Genomic DNA, 18,140 nt, shown 5'->3' on the forward strand with positions numbered 1-18,140 from the left:
GTCACAGGTGAGAGCCTGGGCAGGTAGGAAGAGAAGAGGCTGTCCGCGGACCCAGAGTGGACGTGGGGCCCCTGCTTCCAGGCCTGTGCTTCTCGTGGCAGCCCACCTTTCCTCCAGCTCACGACTTGTTGACCCGAGGGCCTCCTCTGTGGCGGTTCAGACTCCTGTCAGCTCAGGTGTGCTTGAAGCTTCTAGAGACTTCACCAGGCAACCCTCTGTGCCGCCCAAATATTCATGTTGGTCTCCCAGACCCTGCGGCCACTGGGTTGCTGGAAAACAGATTGGGTTGGTAAAAATATGTACGTGTGTGTTCTCACAAAACCTGAGAAAATCACACCTCCACGTTGACAAAGAAATCTGTTTGTGCTGCTCCAATAATCACTTCCTAACTGGTGGGAAAGCAGGCCATATGTCTGCGAAGTGGCTAGTGGAGGGGAGGGTCTCCTTCCGTTGAGCCTTGCAAAATACCTTTTTCCAGCGGATCGGCTCCCAAATCAAAAGACACCAGGCCACATGCTTCTGCTTCCAGAGAGTAACCTCTGGGCAAATTGCTCTTGCGGATGGAAGGAATAGGGGCTGGAAGCAGCCCTCACAGGTTGTGATGTGTGTGTGCTTGGGGAGGAGGAGGCCAACAGGAGTTCTAAGTTTAGAAGTTCGGTATTGGGCGAGGGGGGATGCCGACCCCCAGAGAGGGTAAAGCAGGAAGGTTGTGTTGGCAGAAAGCGGGGTTTGATTTACTGGGGAGACCTGCAGCCCCTGCTGGGGACTGTGGCATCCAACTCTAGCAAGTTCCTTGTGCCGAGCTCAGCTCCCTCTGTGACACCCCGGTAGGCTCCCACGGTGGCAGGTGGAGGACGAGCGATCTGCAAGGCTCCCTCCTCCCTCACTCCTGGCCCTCAGGCCTTGTTGAGGCTGTGGCTCAAGGATTCAACCCTGGACGTGGTCATTGTGTTGGGAGGCTAGTGCACACAGTAGCAAAGCAGTAATGCCTAGGAGTTGTCTCCTCTGAGCCCTTCCCCAAGAGTCAGCTAGAGCTATGATTCTAGAATGGTGGGCATCTTTCCCGCAGCGCTGTATCGGAAGCAAGCCTGTCCTTCCATAGTTGGCTTTGTGACCTCAGGTCGATCCCAAACCTTATGCTTCTATTTTCTCACCCGAGACCCCAAAAGGTAGTGTGAAGAAATCAAGCTAAGAGATGCAAAAATAATTAAAAAAAAAGATTTTATTTATTTATTTGGGAAAGAGAGGGAGAGTGAGAGAGAGCACGAGCAGTGGGTAGGGAGAGGGAGAAGCAGACTCCCCGCTGAGCAGGGAGCTGGATGTGGGGCTCGATCCCAGGACCCTGGGATCATGACCTGAGCAGATGCATAGTGGACTGAGGCATCCAGGCGTCCTGCAGAAATACCTTTAGAGATTGGGGTGCCTGTGAGGCTCAGTCCGTTGAGCGTCCAACTCTTGATTTCGGCTCAGGTTGTGATCTCAGGCCCCGGAAGTCTGCTTGAGACTTTTCCCCTCTGCCCCTCCCTGCCACCGCTCACATGTTCTCTCGCTCTCTCCCAAAATAAATAAAACTTTAAGAAAGACTTTAAAAAAGTTATTGATTTTTGTGCCCATTTCCGTTTTATTTTAAAAAGTTTATATTTTTTCTAAATAAACAGCTATCCGTTCATTATGTGAACTGTTTCTCTTTTTTAGAAAAAAATATGTCCTTCATGCTCTGAACTGATTGATTATTCAGAAGATCTGGGAAGTGACGCTTATGTCTTGGAGTCCTCACTATCCAGTAGGGGGTTTATCAGGGAGTGCCAGGGACTGAAGGCTTATGTCCCGCTCTTCCCCTCATTTCATACCCTCGTGGAGTGGGATTGGGGTCTTTGGGAGCAGATTAGATTGTGAGGGTGGGGTCCCCGTGAATGGGGTTAGTACCTTTATAAAAAGAGACCCACTGAGGCGATCTCTGCCTGCACCCTGTGAGGACAGGGCAAAGAAGTGGCGTGTGTAAGCCGGGAAGGGGCCTTCACCCGCACCCGGCTGTACGGGTGCCCCATCTCTTCCCGCCCTGGCCCAGCAGCAGACAGATGTTGGGTTAGGCCATCTTGCTCGCGGTGTCTGGCTACAGCGGCCTGGGCAGAGGTGTTGGGTGCGGCCTGTAATCGCCAAAGCCGGTACGGTGGTCCTTGCCAGTCTGGCCCACTGCATGTGGCATAAATATTCACTTCGTCCTGGGGTCCTGCTCGGACCCCTTTTGCTCCCGCCATCCAGGAGTGCCCGTGGAGACCCCCCAGTCCGCTCTCCTGACCGCACTCCACGCGCGATGCTGTCGTTCACGCAAGGAGCACAGGGTGTTCAGCCACATAACTCTCACTGTGGCGGTGGCAGCCGCTGAGCAGAGCGAGACCACGGAGAGACACCGTCATTCCTGAACCTGGAGGCGACGCTGGCCCCCAGCGATTAAGCCTGGACCCCACGGGCCCTGCCTCAAAGGGTTCTTTCCCGATCTCTTCCAGCTGGAGGTCATCTCCCTTTGGAAGCCCCTTGGTGCATTCATTATCTGCCGGGCTCGGGGGCACTTGTTCCCGTCTGTCTGCCTCCAGTGAGTTATTTCTGAACCTGCCTTATCTCGCCCCGCTAGCGCCTCAGGGGCGGGGCTGTCGGAAACACCTGCCGTCTCCCTGCCCGAGCGTTATCCCTGGTTGAATCCCGGCCCGCGTCGCCCCCTCTGTTCCTGGATTTCTGGCACCTTCTGCGCCCTGGGGAGGGGGCAGTATCCGCAGCGGGCCTCCACCTGGGGCACCGAGAGCCCCCTGGGGCCGTGCTGGGGGTCGGTTGGTTTCCTTCCCCGTTCCTGCCGTGCTCTGTCCTGCTTCGTGTTCAATGTCTTTCCATCAGGGACACCTCGCTGGGTCCCTCTTGTCCCTGCTGATGGCCTTTCTTCCAGACTCTTCTTCCCTTTAGCTCTTAGCGCTCCCTGCCCGCGGTCCGCCACACACACCCAGATCTCCCCGACGGGTTTCACACCCGCGCCGCGGTGGTCCTCCACTTCCTGCTGGGAGCTCCCAGACGCTCGTGTCTGCGGTCCAAGCGGAGGCCTGGTGTCCGGCATCTCCTGCCCGAGTCGGCGGCACCAGCTTCCCCCAGGGCCCACATGCTCCTCCTGGACTCGCCTCTGTCCTCGGCCCCGCAACCGCTGCTCTGATCCCCCTGCCGCGTGCTCGGGTGGGCTCTGCGGTGTGACAGATCCCCGGGTCTCAGGGGCTGCTACAGTAAACAGGGGTGTCTTGCCCACGGGCCGTCCGCCGCGGCTGGGCCTGAGGCCTGCTGCTGTCCTCCAGGGAGCTCCGGCCACGGCGGTGCTGCCCCGAGCCCACGCCTTCTCGGACTGTAGCAAAAGGGCGAGAAGGGACCCGAGGATCCTGCAAGAAGCCTGGGAGAGGCTGATGTCCCCTCTGCCCCATCCCACTCACCGCCTGCCTTGTGTGCTCTGGGGGAGGAGATGAGCTGCTGCCCCCAGCCTCGCCTCTGCCAGGCCCCCGTTCTTCTGCCTCGGCCGCCACCCTCACGGCCACGGCCCTCACCTCAGCCCCTGTCATTTCTACCTGGGCCTGTGGCCACTGCCCGGACGTCTGTCCCCGCGGGCAGTCCCTTTCCTTCTCTGGGCCTCCTCAGAGCCGTGGGAATGTCTCCTTCTTCCGTGGACCCTGCCACGTCCTGCTTCAAAACCTGCTGAGGCCTGACTCCTGTGCCCCGGGCCTTCTGTCCATTCTCTGGGCAACGACGGGGCGGGGGGGGGTGGGCTTTGGTGGTCGACCCGTCTCAGCCTCTCTGCTCTCGTCTCCCAGTGCCCTCCTCAGCTCTAGAGGCCACACACTCCTTGTGGTTCCCCAAACGGCGTGATATTTTCTCGAGTCCCCCAACTTCGTCTTCTGGAGGTCTCTCTTCCAGAACACAGCCCCCGATCGGCCCGCCAGAGCCAGCTTGTAGTGGCCTAGACGGAAGCTCTCTTCTCCGGGCTTCCAGAGCCCTTCATCAGAACACGTGCTGCGTTTCCCTGTAACTGCTTCTCTGAGAGACTGACCCGACCTGCAACTGAAGGTGAGTGCGGCTTCCATGTGCCGACCACGGCGCTAAGAAGAGCTTTACATGTTTTAACTCACTGGGTCTTCACAGCTGTCCTGTGAGACAAGCACTACTGTGGGTTTTCTTTAAAAACATAATGGAGAAACCGAGGCACAGAGAGGTTAGGGGACTTGCCCAAACCCGCACAGCCTGCACGTGTTGGAGGCAGGTTGACCTGTAGCCCATGTGTGTGGCCTCTGTCACCGATGGCATTCTTCTTCATGGCAGTCTTTGTCTGCAGAACACTGGTCATTAAAGTTCTGTCGGACACACATGTGGGGCAGTTTTCTGGTTTTTTTCAACCTTCTCCTCGCCTGCCTCCATATGTCTTTCCGAAATCTCCCCAGGCTTCACTTCTTGCTCTATTTCTGAACTTGAGAGGTAAGAAAACTCATGAAACTTTCACTATATTTTGTTCAAACAATTGAATGATCCTGTCCTAACAGTGAGCACTCTTGCCCTTAGATAGTCGCTCCAGGGCTGTCCTTGCCGCCTGGAACGTTCTGGATGACTTCTTTGGGAACCAATTGCATAGAGAGCTCACCAGTCACCTGGAAGAGCCATTTCCATGACTTTATCACCACCACCTGCCCCATACGAGCAACATCCCAGGGATTCTCCTGAACAACAGTTACTAATGAAACCTGCTTCCCTCAACATTTCATTAATTTCAGTAAGTGTGCAAAGTGATGTACTTTAAAACTAGCACTCCCTAAATGGCTGCCTTGTCATGGGGAAGCAGAGAAAGGCACTGTAGCTGTGTCCTGGGGCTGCTCTAACAAAGACGAGCCAGAAGTCCAAGGTCGAGGTGTTGGCAGGGCTGGCTCTACTGAGGCTTCTCTCCTTGGCTTGTAGACGGCCATCTTCTCTCCATGTCTTTACTGGGTCTTCCCGCTCTGTGTCCTCATCTCCTTTTAAGGACGCTAGTCATACTGAATTAGGGCCCACCCACATGACCCCATTTTACCTTAATTGCCTCTTTGAGAGCCCTGTCTCCAAATACAGGCACAGTCAGAGGAACTGGGGCTTAGGACTCCACCTGTGAGCTCTGGGGTGACCCCACGGAGCCCACAACAGGCAATGACTGAAGGCCCAACCACTCTCGGCTCTGCGTCCAACACCTCCGTGACCTTGGTCCAGCCCCCGCTTCCAAGGTTTCAGTTTCGTTATCACCAACATCGAGGGTCAGACCGGGTCACCCTGGGTCGTTAGAAGTTCAAGGTTCCATGAGAACCAGTAACAGAATCATGCTGGGAGAATACACTGCTTCTGGGCGGTGGGCAGCACCAGGGCTCTGGCGATCAAGAGCTCTCATTTCTCAGTATTTGACAACAGACTTGATTATCTCCGGCAGCAAGCTGAGTGTTTCTCCTGGGATCTGAAAGAGCCACAAGAGCAACGTCTCAGCTGGAAACATCCTCAGTGAAACGTTGGTCTTTTCCTGTCTTCTGAGTCCTGAGGTGGGACCTCCTGGTCGTGCACTGGAGGGAAAAAGGAAGATGTCTGGGGCCTTCTAAGCAGAAAAAGGACACTTTCTCTTCAGAGTAACACTATAGACATGCTCTGTTAGAGATCAAAGCCAAAGCAAACCAACCGGTGAATGAAAAACAGCAGGACAGCCCAAGCCTTCTTGTGGGCCTGAGGCAGACCCACTTAGTCACGGCTGGCTTTGGCCAGCTTGGAGCTCGTCCCTAACTTCCCAGGTCCCTGGGGTTGGCTGGCATGGGCGGTGCTTCCAGAACAAGCCCGAAGCTTGCAGCCTACTCTTTACTGAGCGCCGATGTGGCAGAGTCCTATGGTGTGTGCCAGATCCGAGCCTGCCTCCTCGGGTGGTGGCCGTGTGGGACCAGCTGGCCTCGTCTGCTGGGGCTGAAGGGAAGAAAAGCAGGAACTGGGGCTCTCTGAGAGGGTCCTGCTTCTCTTACCTTGAATGGGACCTTCGTTCCTCTCTTCACTAGAAAAAGTGGGTCTTCAAGCATAGCCTATTTATGCAAGTGACCCAACTTTCCAGATTCTGTTTCCTTCCCCATGACTTTGCAACCCAGAGACGCAGGAGAGTCATCGTGAGGGACACGCAAGAGCCTTGAACGAACACAGCCAGTGCCCAGGACGCGGGAGTAATCTGCTGATTGATTTTGTGTGCGCCTCTGTTGAGTTGCGGAGAGGTTGGGTGAGTCCAGACATCAGGGTGCAGTTTCCGGTGGGAAATGCTGTGTGTAGCCACCCTCAGCTCAGCACGGTCACCGTCATGGTGCACATGGGCATGGCACCTGGGGGGGACACACAGTCCATCATGCATGTTCTCCCTCCTCTACGTTTACTTGCGGGATCCTGGACAGAGGCGAAGTCCAGCCCCATCCAAGGTCACGCAGGTGGCAAGAGGACACGGGAAGTGCCTGGCCTGCCCCCTTTGTGCAGCTCTGAGTGTCTGCAGCCCAGGGCCCAGGCTCCTTCCCTGCTCTTGGCGCTCACGATGGTCTTGCAGAAACCCTACCTCCAGCCCTGCATCTGCTCCTCAGACACTGGAGCCCTGCCATGGCCAGAGCGGAAACCCACAGGGCCTCAGTTTACCTGAGTGCGTCAGCATGTGGTCCTCACGGACCGGCTGGGTAGGGGTCTCAAGCTAGGGCAAAAACGTGGCTTTATTGACCTTCTTCTTCACCACATGAGTGAGACCGTGTTTGCATCATCTGCCTGAAAGAAACTGGTTAAAATGGAAAAAGGGAGCCTCATAGTTATTCAAGCAGGCCCGATTATCTGACGTTCTGGCATATTTTCAAAATGTGGAAAGGTCCAGTATCCTTCTCCTACTGTAGTGATCCTGAGTGGAACATTCTGGTTTATGCGGAGTTGACCAAGGGACCGGGCCTGAGGGGTCTGCCGGTCTTTTGCTCAGGCAGCCGCAGACACGTGGTCTGAGGGCCTCCAACGGGCCCTCATCAAGGAGGGCCGGTAGCTTCTTTCTCCGCAGACTTCTCTCTCTCTCTTTCTCGTGCGCACACCAAAGTTATCATATCAGTAGGGATTTCGTGCTCGGTTTTGTCCCAAGGAGAGGCCATCGAGGGATTTGTCCCTTGATCTTCCCTTCCCAGGACAAAGGGCCGGTAAACAGAAGCTCCAGCATGCATGTCACCATGCAGGGCCCAGTTTAGGGTTCTTGCTGGGGTGGTGGCACACGGGGGGTGTGTGTGTGGCAGAGTTAGCGGGTCGATGACCCCATCATCATGAGCGAAGGGGGCGCACTCGGCTCCTGTAGTGTTGGCTCAAAGAGCCGGTGGTACCCAGCCCAAGCCTGCAGGCCCAGAATGTTCCCTGAAACTGTTCGGGGGCTGAGGGTGGGGAGTCCTACAACTTACAGGGAGCAGGGAGGGAGACGGTGGCTAGAGGTGATCATAGTCGAGTGGGAGAACACTGGCTTCGGATTCAGACGTGACCTGAATGGATTCTTGCTTGAATCTACCTGGAGGAGTATAGACAAGTTATTCAGTCTCTCCAAGTTTCCCGAGGCTGAATGAGGAAGATAAACGCTGGCCTCAAAGGGAATGGGACGGGATTTGATGACACGGCATCTGTAAAGTGCTCATTACATTAGCACCACTGCCACTCACTGGCTGGTGGCCTCGGGCAGGCTGGTGGCCTCGGGCAGGCTGGTGGCCTCGGGCAAACTGGTGGCCTCGGGCAGGCTGGTGACCTCGGGCCGGATGGTGGCCTCGGGCAGCTTAGTGACCTCGGGCAGGCTGGTGACCTCGGGGAGGCTGGTGGCCTCGGGCAGGCTGGTGACCTTGCTCAGCCTCAGCCTCCTCACTGGAAAGATGCAGAGAGCAAGGCCAGCCTCGCGGGGGTTTCCGAGGCTGACATGCAGTCGAGGATGTAGAAAAGAGATCGGCATAAAGGTTGAGGTGCGTCTGTGTCTGATGATGATATCCAGGAGCTCGGAGGCGGGGAAGCAGAATGAGGCTTTGGGAAGCCTGCGGAGAGAAAGGGAGGGCCAGGGAGGACCTAAGAGGTGATTCTGGAGACAAGTGACCTTTGGGGAAATGTGGTCCCGAGCCGGCTCTGGCCTCTGCCCACTGCCCGCCCTGGCACCCTCCTTCCTACAAGGGTCCCTGCTGCCTTCTCCGTTCCAGCCCCTGCTCCGTGTCGGAGAGCCGGTGACTTTGTCCAGGCTGGTGCAGACAATTTAATCTGATCCCAGGGGAGGCAGGCCGGGCTCCCGGTTCCCGGCCACCTGTCCAGCTCTGCTTAGATGGCTTAGCCACTTCCTCCAGTGAGGACGCTCTGGCCCCTTCCTTACCTGACCCCAGCATGCGTCCTGACCCATAGCCCTGCTACTCTGTAGCTTTCCTGCTGTGTTCCAGACCCCATGGTGACTCCTCTTGGGTCCCTTCTTGCTTTGCCTTGGGTTCCAGGGTCCCTCTCGGCTGCCGAGGGCCAGGCCAGCTTGACTTTCTGCTGTAGGCCTTGTAACTCACACTCGGAGACTTTTCCTGCAAGTTCCCGTCCTAACAGCCTGTACCGATCACCTGCCCTGCTGTCCATCTTGGGGCTGTGCTGCTCGAAGTTATTTTGGGAGAGTGTGATTACTCTCAGTCAATCATGACACTGGCTTCAGGTGTTTTTTGAAAGGGCCTCCAGGAGTGGCAGAAGTTTCTGGCTGGTGTCCTCGGGGCTCCCGGCAGCACCCCCACCCCACTTTGTGTGCCCGACACTCAGAAGCACAGGGCTAACTGTTGGAGGACCAGGATGGGAAGTCTGTCCTCCTGGCTTTGCTGTCCAGTTGCTCCTTCCTGGGCTGCCGGCCCCCCGAGCGCCCCTGGCTGGAACTCTCCACCTGCTGCCCAGGCCTGAGCCCACAGACCCACGAGGCATCTCCTGCGAGCACACTGAAGTGTAGTGGGGCCTGACCCCGCCAGACCTCAGTTTCCCTCCAGAGTTGTATGACGCTGTGGCAGGACCCGTGTGGAATGAACAATTCTTGACTGGCTGTCAGATGAGTTTAAGAAGGATGGTATTTTTTCTTCACAAGAGATAAAGGAAAAGACTGTCTTGCTAAATCAACAAAGATGGTTATATTGTTGTCCATTTGGCCAGGCAACTCCTCATTGACCCGTGGTGGGTTTGGCTCTGCTGAACCCGTCTGTCCCTGCCGTCAAGACTGGTCATCGTTGAAAGTGTTCGGCACATCCAAGGCCAGGCTGGGGACCTTACGTCAGCAGGCAGGGAGGGCGGAGGACGTTAGGACAGCAGGGGCCTTCGGAGTCTCAGATCCCAGCCCTTTTACAGGTGAGTGTGCCAGGCCTGGGCCCCGGGAGAAGAGCCTTGCCGGGGCCCCCATTGATGCTGTCCGGGGCACGACAGGAACTCCAGCCGGAGGACTTGGCCCACTGGTGGACACCTCACTGATGTCCTTCCTGAATGATTTGTACTCAAGATGCAGTCGTCGGTGGCCCCTTCTCAGGAAACGTGGAAGGGCTCGCGGGAGAGGACCCCACCTTCGCATCTGCAGGGCCGGGGTAGGAACATGGGGACCCTTGGCCACAGGCAGCTTCGCTAACCTGGACGTCTGCAATGGGGGATTTCCCTCTCAAACAAACAAAACCAAGGAACACGGGCTTTGCACTTTACGGGGCTTCTTTAGGGCATTGTGCGGCCCAGCGTGGGCAGCGCAGAATCCCAGCATCTGGCTCCATGACGGGGATGTAGGCTGGAGTCTGGCAACTCTCACTCCCTCCTCCCCGGTTTCATCCGCTCTCGGTGTCCCTGAACCCGTGGCTGGGCTGGTTGACGTGTTCGTATGGGAAGAACTTACACGGGAATGAGAGGAGACTCATTGGGCTCGCTCCTCTGTGGGAAGTCACAGCGTCACTTTCAGCCCAGCCCAAGAGTCCCATCCGTTGGTCTGTTAGCCAGGCCCCAGAGCGAGGAAGGCCACCTGCGCGGTGCTGGGTGGGCCTTTTCCACACTGGGTGTCGCCACAGGGGTGGCAGGATGATCTGTCGGGGTGGGGCGCGTCGGGGCCACAGCTGCTGTCGGGAGTGGCAGGCTGGACCCGATCAGTGACTGGTGCGTCCCCTCTGTCTCAGTTGCTGGCTGCCCCCGCCGTCCTCTCTGGGGTTGGGTTACCGAAGCCGACGTCACTCCTGGAGTCAGTTCTGGGTTAACCTGGGGAGAAGGTAAGGACCCTGCGCCTTGGGGGAAAGTCCGTCTTGTTCACGGTGAAGTCTGTCCCCGGTCTGTGGCAGCCTGCGTATACAGCACCGTTCCCTAAACGCGACACTAGGCCAGGACAGCTTTGAGTGGAGGCTTCAGAGCACTAACTGAGCCCAGAGCGAAGGTGGGGCTTCATGCGCTCTCAGCCCAGGTCAGCGGCTGAGGACAGCCCTCCTGCACCTTTTCTTGGGCCATAGGAAGTGATCTTCGGCTCCAAGTGGGAGACGGGGGACCATGTGCACGCAGAGTCCCGGCTGGGGGGGTCAGGACCCGCACTCGCAGCAGCTGTACTGTCCTCCCAAGAATCACTCCAGTCAAGAGTGTGGGTTTATGATAAAAAAAAAAAAAATCAGATTTGGAAATTCCCACTTGACTATCTCAGTCTTTAATTCGTTTAGAGTATTTAAACCTAGTGTTTGTCCCCATTCTCTCTACACCAATGGGATTGCCAGGTCAAGAGATCTGAAATCTCTGTGCAAACATTGCCTTGTGTTAACCCAAGGAGAGGGCATTCTGTTCACTCCCTGCTGAGGTCAGCTCCGGGCCTTCCTGTGGCTGTCAGTGAGAAACTCAAAAGTACGAGGGTATGGAGTCTTTGCATCTGCTATCTGGGGTCAAAATGACCTGCAAGGAATGATTCATTCCATTAGACTCATTCCCACCCCTCAGTTACCTGCCCGCCCATCATTGTGACTCTGATTTGCATTTCCCTGACGAATGTTAATGAGCACGTTTTCATGTGCTTAGCGACTATTTGTATGTCTTCTTTGGAGACATGTCTGCTCAGACCCTCTGCCCACTTTCGAGTTGTAAGAGTTCTTCCATATAGTCTGGTACTCTCCCCTTGTCAGATGCACCATCTGCAAATATCTTCTCCCGTTCCGTGGGTTCTCTTTTCATTTTCTTGTTGGTGTCTTTTGTCACACACGTTTTTAATTTTGATGAAGTCCAATTTACCTTTTTTTTTTTTTGCTTGTTTATGCTCTCGCTGTCACATGTGAGACACCATTGCCCCATCCAAGGTCACGAAGATGTTTAGCTATGTTTTCTTCTAAGAGCTTTATAGTTCTAGCTCTTAAAACTTAGATACTTGTATGCTTAAATTATTAGGCTCCCCTTCCATTTTCAAATATTTTTTGTTATATAAAAGAAAAAAATTAAGACATTAAAATTAAAGACAAAATATTTAATTTTACAAAACGGGAGTCAGACTAAGATCCATTTTGTAACTTGATTCAGTCATCTAATATATCCGAAACGTTTATCTTCATCACGGTTGTGATTAGAGGCACAATGTTCCATGGTTTGGGTACATACAGTTTTTTATTTGGAGAGAGCGCGAGAGAGTGAGCACATGCGTATGAGCAGGGGGAGGGGCAGAAGGAGAGGGAGAGAGAGAATCTGAAGCAGACTTCCCGCTGAGCACAGAACCCAGCACTAGGCTCGATCCCAGGACCCTGAGATCATGACTTGAGCCAAAGGCAGATGCTTAACCACTGAGCCACCCTGGTGCCTCTATAGTGAACGGATTCGTGCGTATAGCATTTTGGTTCTTCCAAACTGTTTCCTTAGGGCTGGGTCCCAGCAGATTCATTTCTGGGTCAAACAGTTAGAACATTGTGTGGTATACACATGGGCCCGTTGCTTCTGGAAGAGTCTGTGACAATTGGCACTGCCTTCAGGAGTGTGTGGAGATCCAGTCACCAGGCAAGCACGCTTCCACTCCCATAGACGTTTTGAAATATCTTAGCAAAGAGTCTAGGTAAATGGTTCTTGAGTCAGGGGAGGGTAAAGTTACCTTCTTTTATTGCTATGTTTGATTTTTAGAATTAAATTGAAGAATGACTCCTTGTTCTCAATGTGGACTGCATATTTCTCATCATCCCTTTCTTCTCAGAAAATGAAGTTTCAAAAATTATCTTTAATAAAACAATAACGAGGCATACTATATTGAAGGGACTGATGCTCATGGTCTCTGAATTGTGAAATGTTTAAAGAGCAGAGAGATATGACATAGTTTCCAAGTTAAAAAAAAAAAAAAACTCATTCAATTTTTTTTCCCTCCGTGCAATGTTCTTCCAGACATGAAGATTCTACCCATTTTATGGTTCTGTAACCATAAACTTGCCACCAGCCCACACCCTCCCAACCCCGATGGCTGTTGATGGCGAACCACCACTGCGAACGTGGGTCTCTGGGGATTTCTGAGTGTGACAAACGTGTCCAGTTTCTCCGTTATTGTGGTAAATGCCTTCAGGGGCCTGGGTTCTCATCCCTGAGGAAAATGGATTTACCTAGTTCATGATGTGCCCACCTCAACCGTGGTGGGGGAACTCAACACCCAAGACCCTGATGAGAATCAAGTGCTGTCCTGAGAACTCTGGGTGTCTAGAATGTTCTGTCAGTCATTTTCAATTAAGCTGGCCTTGGGGCAGGCTTGGCCCAGGAGGGTGTTTGTGCTCTGAACCTCAGAAGCAGGAAACCTGCTCTCCCGTGGTCACTGTGGGACCCTCCCGCCAAGTCAGGGAGGGTAGTTTGGCCATGAGGAGGTTAGGTGGGTTTGAAGGAGAATCTTGACCCTGGGGGAACTTTTCGAGAAAGGAATCAGTGTTCTTGGAAAGTTGGTAACAGTGAGGGGCAGCCTCTGGTCTGTGGAAGTCGGTGAGAATAACCAGCACGTGTTGGGTTCCTGATGTTGCCTTTTCTTGTTGTTGAAACGGCCCCGATCCTCGGCCTCTATGGTCCCGGCCCCAGGAGCCTGGATTCTGATTAGGTCCTGCAGACCTGATGGAAGAAGAAAGTTTTTCACCCGGAAACACAGAAGCTGGCCTTGCCCCGTGATTGGGCCCCGTGAGAATGGCATCTGTCTGGGAGACAGCAAGCTTCGGGGCTGAGGTGCTACGTGTGCTCCTCCTGTCTCTCATCCCGCCTTCCACCCAGGCACCTGTGTCTGTCTGAGCCCAGGCCCTCCCTGCCGCCCCAGATGGCCTTGAACTCTGGCTTCCCCAACGTGGTCTGCCTTGGGGAGCCCTTGGGGCCCAGTGCTGGACTCTCTGAACCTGGCCCTCCCCCACTGCGGTGGCAGGGATTGGGGTCCTTTCTGGTTCTTCCTCCGGAGTGGAAAAGAGCAGGGTGTGTTTTCCTACCACCCGGCTCACCTGTGTGCAGGTGAGGCCTCCGTGGATTTTCCTTACGGGCAGTGGTGGGAGCAGTGGCCTGAAGACCGAGCTGGGCTCCTGGGAAGGCTGTGGAGAGGAGGCCGACTCAACATTGCCGGGACAGTTGACTTATTCCTAGAGTCACACCCTCGATTCTTGCAGATGGCACCGTGACCCTGGCTGCCTCTCAGATCTGAGACCGCTGAAGCCCCACGTCCTGCCGGTGGCCCTGTCCTGGCCGTGTCTCTCCGGACACCTCTGCCCACCCCTCGCATTTCTGCTCCTGCCCTCCAGGTGCAGACTTTCGTCGGAGAGTGTGCAGAGGTTCCCTGCTTAATGAAGGAGGGACATTAGTACTTTTTCTCATTAACTGAAAGAAATCAGAAGAGCAGGGTGAGGGGTCCAGCCGAGCACCTTCCCGGGGACCCACACTCCTCATCCCCGCATCCAGCCCCCCAGAGCTTTGAACTGTGTCTGGGAGCACCTGTGATTTATTTCATTTATTTTGTGCATCTGTTCGCAAGAGGTGTTCTAAGGTGTCAGAAAAGCCTAAGTAAGAGAGGTGATTTTGGGGGTCTGGGGATGCTCAGCCCTTTTCCCATAGAAATTAATGGTAATTTCTTCTTTGCTTTATGCCATTTTGGCTAACGAATGTTTTCATAGGAACGCTCTGTTTTTGGATGGCACGGCAAAGCGGTATCCCTTTGTGCGTTTGCCATACATGGTACAAGCGCCACGTGCTGCGGACTCATGGGTGTCGTATGTCCCGCGGTGCCGTGCGCCGCGCTGCCTCGCCTCTGGGTCGCTCCTCCAGATTCTTAGGCTTCTAAACGGGTTGGCTGTCTCGCTCTGTCAGGAGCAGCTGCAGGTCCTTTCTGGAAACAGGGACTAGCGATTACCCAGCACGTGATGGTCAGAGCGCCTTGGTGGACCTGAGCCCTTCCCTTGAGCACGGTCTGAGGGAAGTCTGGTTGGTTTCCGAGGTGGCCTGGCTGCGTGGGCCGATTAGAACAGGTCCCATAGCTCCGGTGAGGCAGGCTGTGGTCTGATCCCTTCTTTCGATGCCAGAGCCAGGGGACTCTGCCCCCGGGAGTCACTGGTAGGTGCGTCCATGCCCCTGATTAAGGAATCTGATTTGTCCCTTTGCCCCTTAGTGATCTGCTAACTGTACTTGGTCTTCATGGGCCTGTGGTCGGCCGCTGGGGACTTTCTCTGCCCTTGCTTCTCCATGTGGTTTCTCTCGATGGATTTTAGCTTTAGCTCTGCTGTTCTCAGGCTGGGGGATCCCTCATGACCAGGCCTTGATGACCTGCCAACGTGCTAGGGCACAGGGCTCAAGAAGGGGAGGTTTCTCTAATCTCCTGTCCCGCTGTGTGGTGGTTCCCCGGCTTGGGGATGGACACCCGGACCCCTCCACCTGCGGCCTCCCCACAACGCATTGCACGCACACGGCTGCGGCCTCAGTCACCCTCAAGCGCACACCACACACTCTCCACGTGTGATTGCTCACGGTCTCCACACATGTGCTCACACACTCGCCGCACACGTGCTCACCCGCGAGAGCCACTCACGGCAAACATGTGCACACGTGGCCACACACCAGGGGATGCCCCGGAGTTCCCGCACACACGGGCCACGCTGTCACACATATTCATTTACCCTTTGGTGACAAACTGGCCCTGGACACAGGGCGTCCCCCAGCCTGCCCCACGGACAGCCTCTGCCACCCGGGTCCAGGTCAGCCCCGCCGTCCTCTCCTCCGTGGCCCATGATCCCAAGTGCCAGCTGTGTCTCAAGACAGTCGGGTAGTTTTCCGAGGAGACTGATGGCCGCGTGCCCGAGACACCCGTGTCTTCCAGGTGAGGGAGAGGAGGAGAGAAGGACGGAGGATGGCAGGGGACAGAAAGCAGGACGGCGGGCCGCCCGGGGCGATGCGGACGGCAGGGCCTGAGGTTCCCTTGAGCAAAATTAACACTTAGTCTCGTATGTGGGCGAATGCCCCCCACCCCTTCAGGCCTCCTCCATTCAGTCAGAAGCATTTAATTTCTTATTGCTTAGGGAATATTGCAATTTCTAGACACATAACTGCATGGAATCCGGCGAAAGTGTTAGTGTGTGTGTCTCTGTGTGTCTCTGAGTGTCTGCCCGTGTGCATGTGTCTTGTGTCAGCATTATTTGGGAGATTCTAGAGTGCCGGGAGCCTAATGAAAAGGTCCTTGTAGAACACTCTGGGATATTTCTGGGTTCTGGAGCCGTGTGGAAAGTTTACCCCTTTCTTGAGGCTAATGCTTCACTGTTCTGACTTGGTCTGTGATGATCTGGAATTGGTCATGGGGCCTCGGAGATGGTTGAGGGCCACTGTTATACCCTTTCCCTCTCCCCGCCTCTCCCCGCATCTCCGAGGAGTCTGGGGGCTCCTTTGGGAGCCCCTGTCGAGCGAGGGGGTGAGTCATGCTGAAGACTTGGCCTGGAGAGGAGACGAGGGCCAGTCCCTGGGGAGGAGGCCGGAGCAGGTCTGCGAGCGGGGCGTGGATCCAGGCTTCGGGCCACCGCCCCCTGCATGGGGGACCGTTCACGGAGCCAGGCTGGGCTCTGGGGTGAAGTGGGGAGGAGTGGTAAGTGGGTAAGTGGGTGTCGGGCGGCATCCGCACTGCCAGGCTGCTGTCTACACCACAGCACAGGGCCAGAGGGAGCCTCTCCCAGGGAAGCTCCAGCCCAGAAGCAGCGTAGGGAGAGGCTGTGGGATCAGCGGGGCCCCTCCATCCCGGGCCTTGAGCTGCTGCCGGCTACCGCGGGCTGGAGAAAAGGAGACTTGGAAACCGCTTTTCCTGCAAAGGATGAGAATTAACCTCTAGTCCCCTTGAATGGCCTGCTGGCCGAATGACCGGTCCGGAGCGGATACGGGTGAGGAGAGAAGGAGTGCATGCAGGGGGACATTTCAGATGTGGGCGGTGAACTTTTCTCAGATAGGACCACGCTTCACCCACCCAAGTCTGTAATCCAGCGGGAGCATGGAGGGCACGGTGTCCCAGACGGTGGGCTGCTGGCCCCATTGCAAGGGACTCTGGTGACCGGTCCTGGAGCTGCCGGTGGGGGTCCCTCAAGTGTGACCGGTGGGCAGAGCAGGGACTCTTTTGCAGTCCCGGCCGTCTGATGACAGCTGACGACTCCATGACCCTCACCCTTCGTGCTTTCCGCTCGTTCTTACATCCGTCCCCGCACGCCCTTCCCAGGCAAACACATTTGTTACGAAGAGAAAAAAACAAACGACTTGTTATTTACTATTTAATGTTTTATCTTTTATATGCAAAAACTCAGGGTGCATATGGACATGAATCATTTGAATGAAGAGAAACATTAATTTTTATTAAGGTATGGGCCGCGGGGCAACGTTATTGGATTGGATTCTCATTTTATTTTTTTATTGTGGTGTTGTTTTTATGATAAGATAACATCATGAAAATTAAAGACTTATGTTTATGGAGGGTTTTTTCAAGGGTCTTCACTGGATGGAGAAACAGTCTTCGTCAGGTACAGCTGTGCAGAGAGGAAGCAGCCCACGTTAGCGCTGGGACTAAATGACATCTTTTGAAACCTTAAAAAGGGAGAAAAGCCAGCATGAGAAGTCTCAATGTTTTTGGCGGGTAGACCCACTTTTACCTCATCTCAAGGCTTGTTCGTGGGGCAGTGGCCTCATGTAGTAGTAGTCTGTGAACTACCGTGGCGTCCCAGGCCTCGTGACCCTTCTGACCGCCTGGCTCAGCTGAGGTATTCTTCTGTGAGGGAAAGGAAGTGAAGCGCGTTTCGGGAAGAACCACGGGCTCTCCGCCCTGCTGCAGAGGCGGTGCTGGCCCAGCTTGGCGCCCCACTCCGTCGGGCCTCGTCCAAGCTCCCTGTCAGGGCCTCAGCCCTCGTGGGGGCTGCCCAGTGAGCACAGCCTCCCAGACACGTGTCCTCGGAGCTGACGGAAACAGAAGCGTGGACACATTCTGTGCGTGGCAGGACCCGGCTCCTGAAGTCGTATCCACTTCGTTAGTTATTGAGAAGGAAACGGAAATTTATTATCTCCTCCCAATGCGCAGCCACGGCCGTTTTTGGTCAAGTGTGCCATGACCTGGGGCCCAGCTTTCCCGGGGCTGGGGTGGCAGGGCGGGTGGAAGCGGGCACTGAGGCGGGAAGGAGGAAGGCACGGAGATTGCTCTCCCTTCTCAAGGTGGTGCCTCAATCGGGATTCCCTGTGGGCTGGAACCGGCGCTTCAACGGGTAGGAGCCAACTTTACGGACGGATGGACGTGTGTGTGTGTTGGTGCTTGCACACGCGTGTGAGACACATAGCCTGTGGCTTCCTCCTCTAAGGACTTTTGATCTCCTCTTACAACGGGGACAGACACCGATGGCTCAATGAGGAGATTCAAAACACAGAGGTGATACATGATGGTTTACGACTCTGCGAGCACTGCTGCAACTGAGAGCTACAGACGCCGGCCTTAAGCACAAAGGAGGACTGTCTCACCCTTCTGGAAGGCTGGAGTTCCACGATCAAGGTGTCACCAGGGCTGGTCTCTCCTGTGGCCTCTCTCCTTGTCGTGTGGACAGCCACCTTCTCTCTGTGTCCTCACGTGGCCTGTGCGAGTCTGCGTCCTGACCTCCTTACTG

At 55.3% G+C, this 18,140-nt stretch overlaps 1 protein-coding gene across 45 annotated transcripts in view; it reads left to right on the forward strand.

The window, feature by feature from the left end:
* Nucleotides 1-18,140, forward strand: part of LOC131807412 (uncharacterized) — a 36,334-nt gene that overhangs the window by 16,009 nt on the left and 2,185 nt on the right. For 6 of the 45 annotated variants that reach the window (XR_009344439.1, XR_009344440.1, XR_009344441.1 and 3 more), the window contains exons 4-7: nucleotides 9,208-9,399; nucleotides 9,548-9,629; nucleotides 10,200-10,289; nucleotides 12,398-12,569. The exons of 9 other annotated variants lie outside the window; for them this stretch is intronic. Coding sequence is in view for 9 of the 36 variants with exons in the window: in XM_059132718.1 (XP_058988701.1) it covers nucleotides 9,208-9,399; nucleotides 9,475-9,935 (653 nt within the window). In the remaining 27 variants the exon portion in view is untranslated. 30 more of the 45 variants (XM_059132725.1, XM_059132723.1, XM_059132722.1 and 27 more) reach the window with 19 other exon arrangements.

The sequence above is a fragment of the Mustela lutreola genome, chromosome 9 (assembly GCF_030435805.1).
Source record: "Mustela lutreola isolate mMusLut2 chromosome 9, mMusLut2.pri, whole genome shotgun sequence".
Classification (NCBI taxonomy): Eukaryota; Metazoa; Chordata; class Mammalia; order Carnivora; family Mustelidae; genus Mustela; species Mustela lutreola.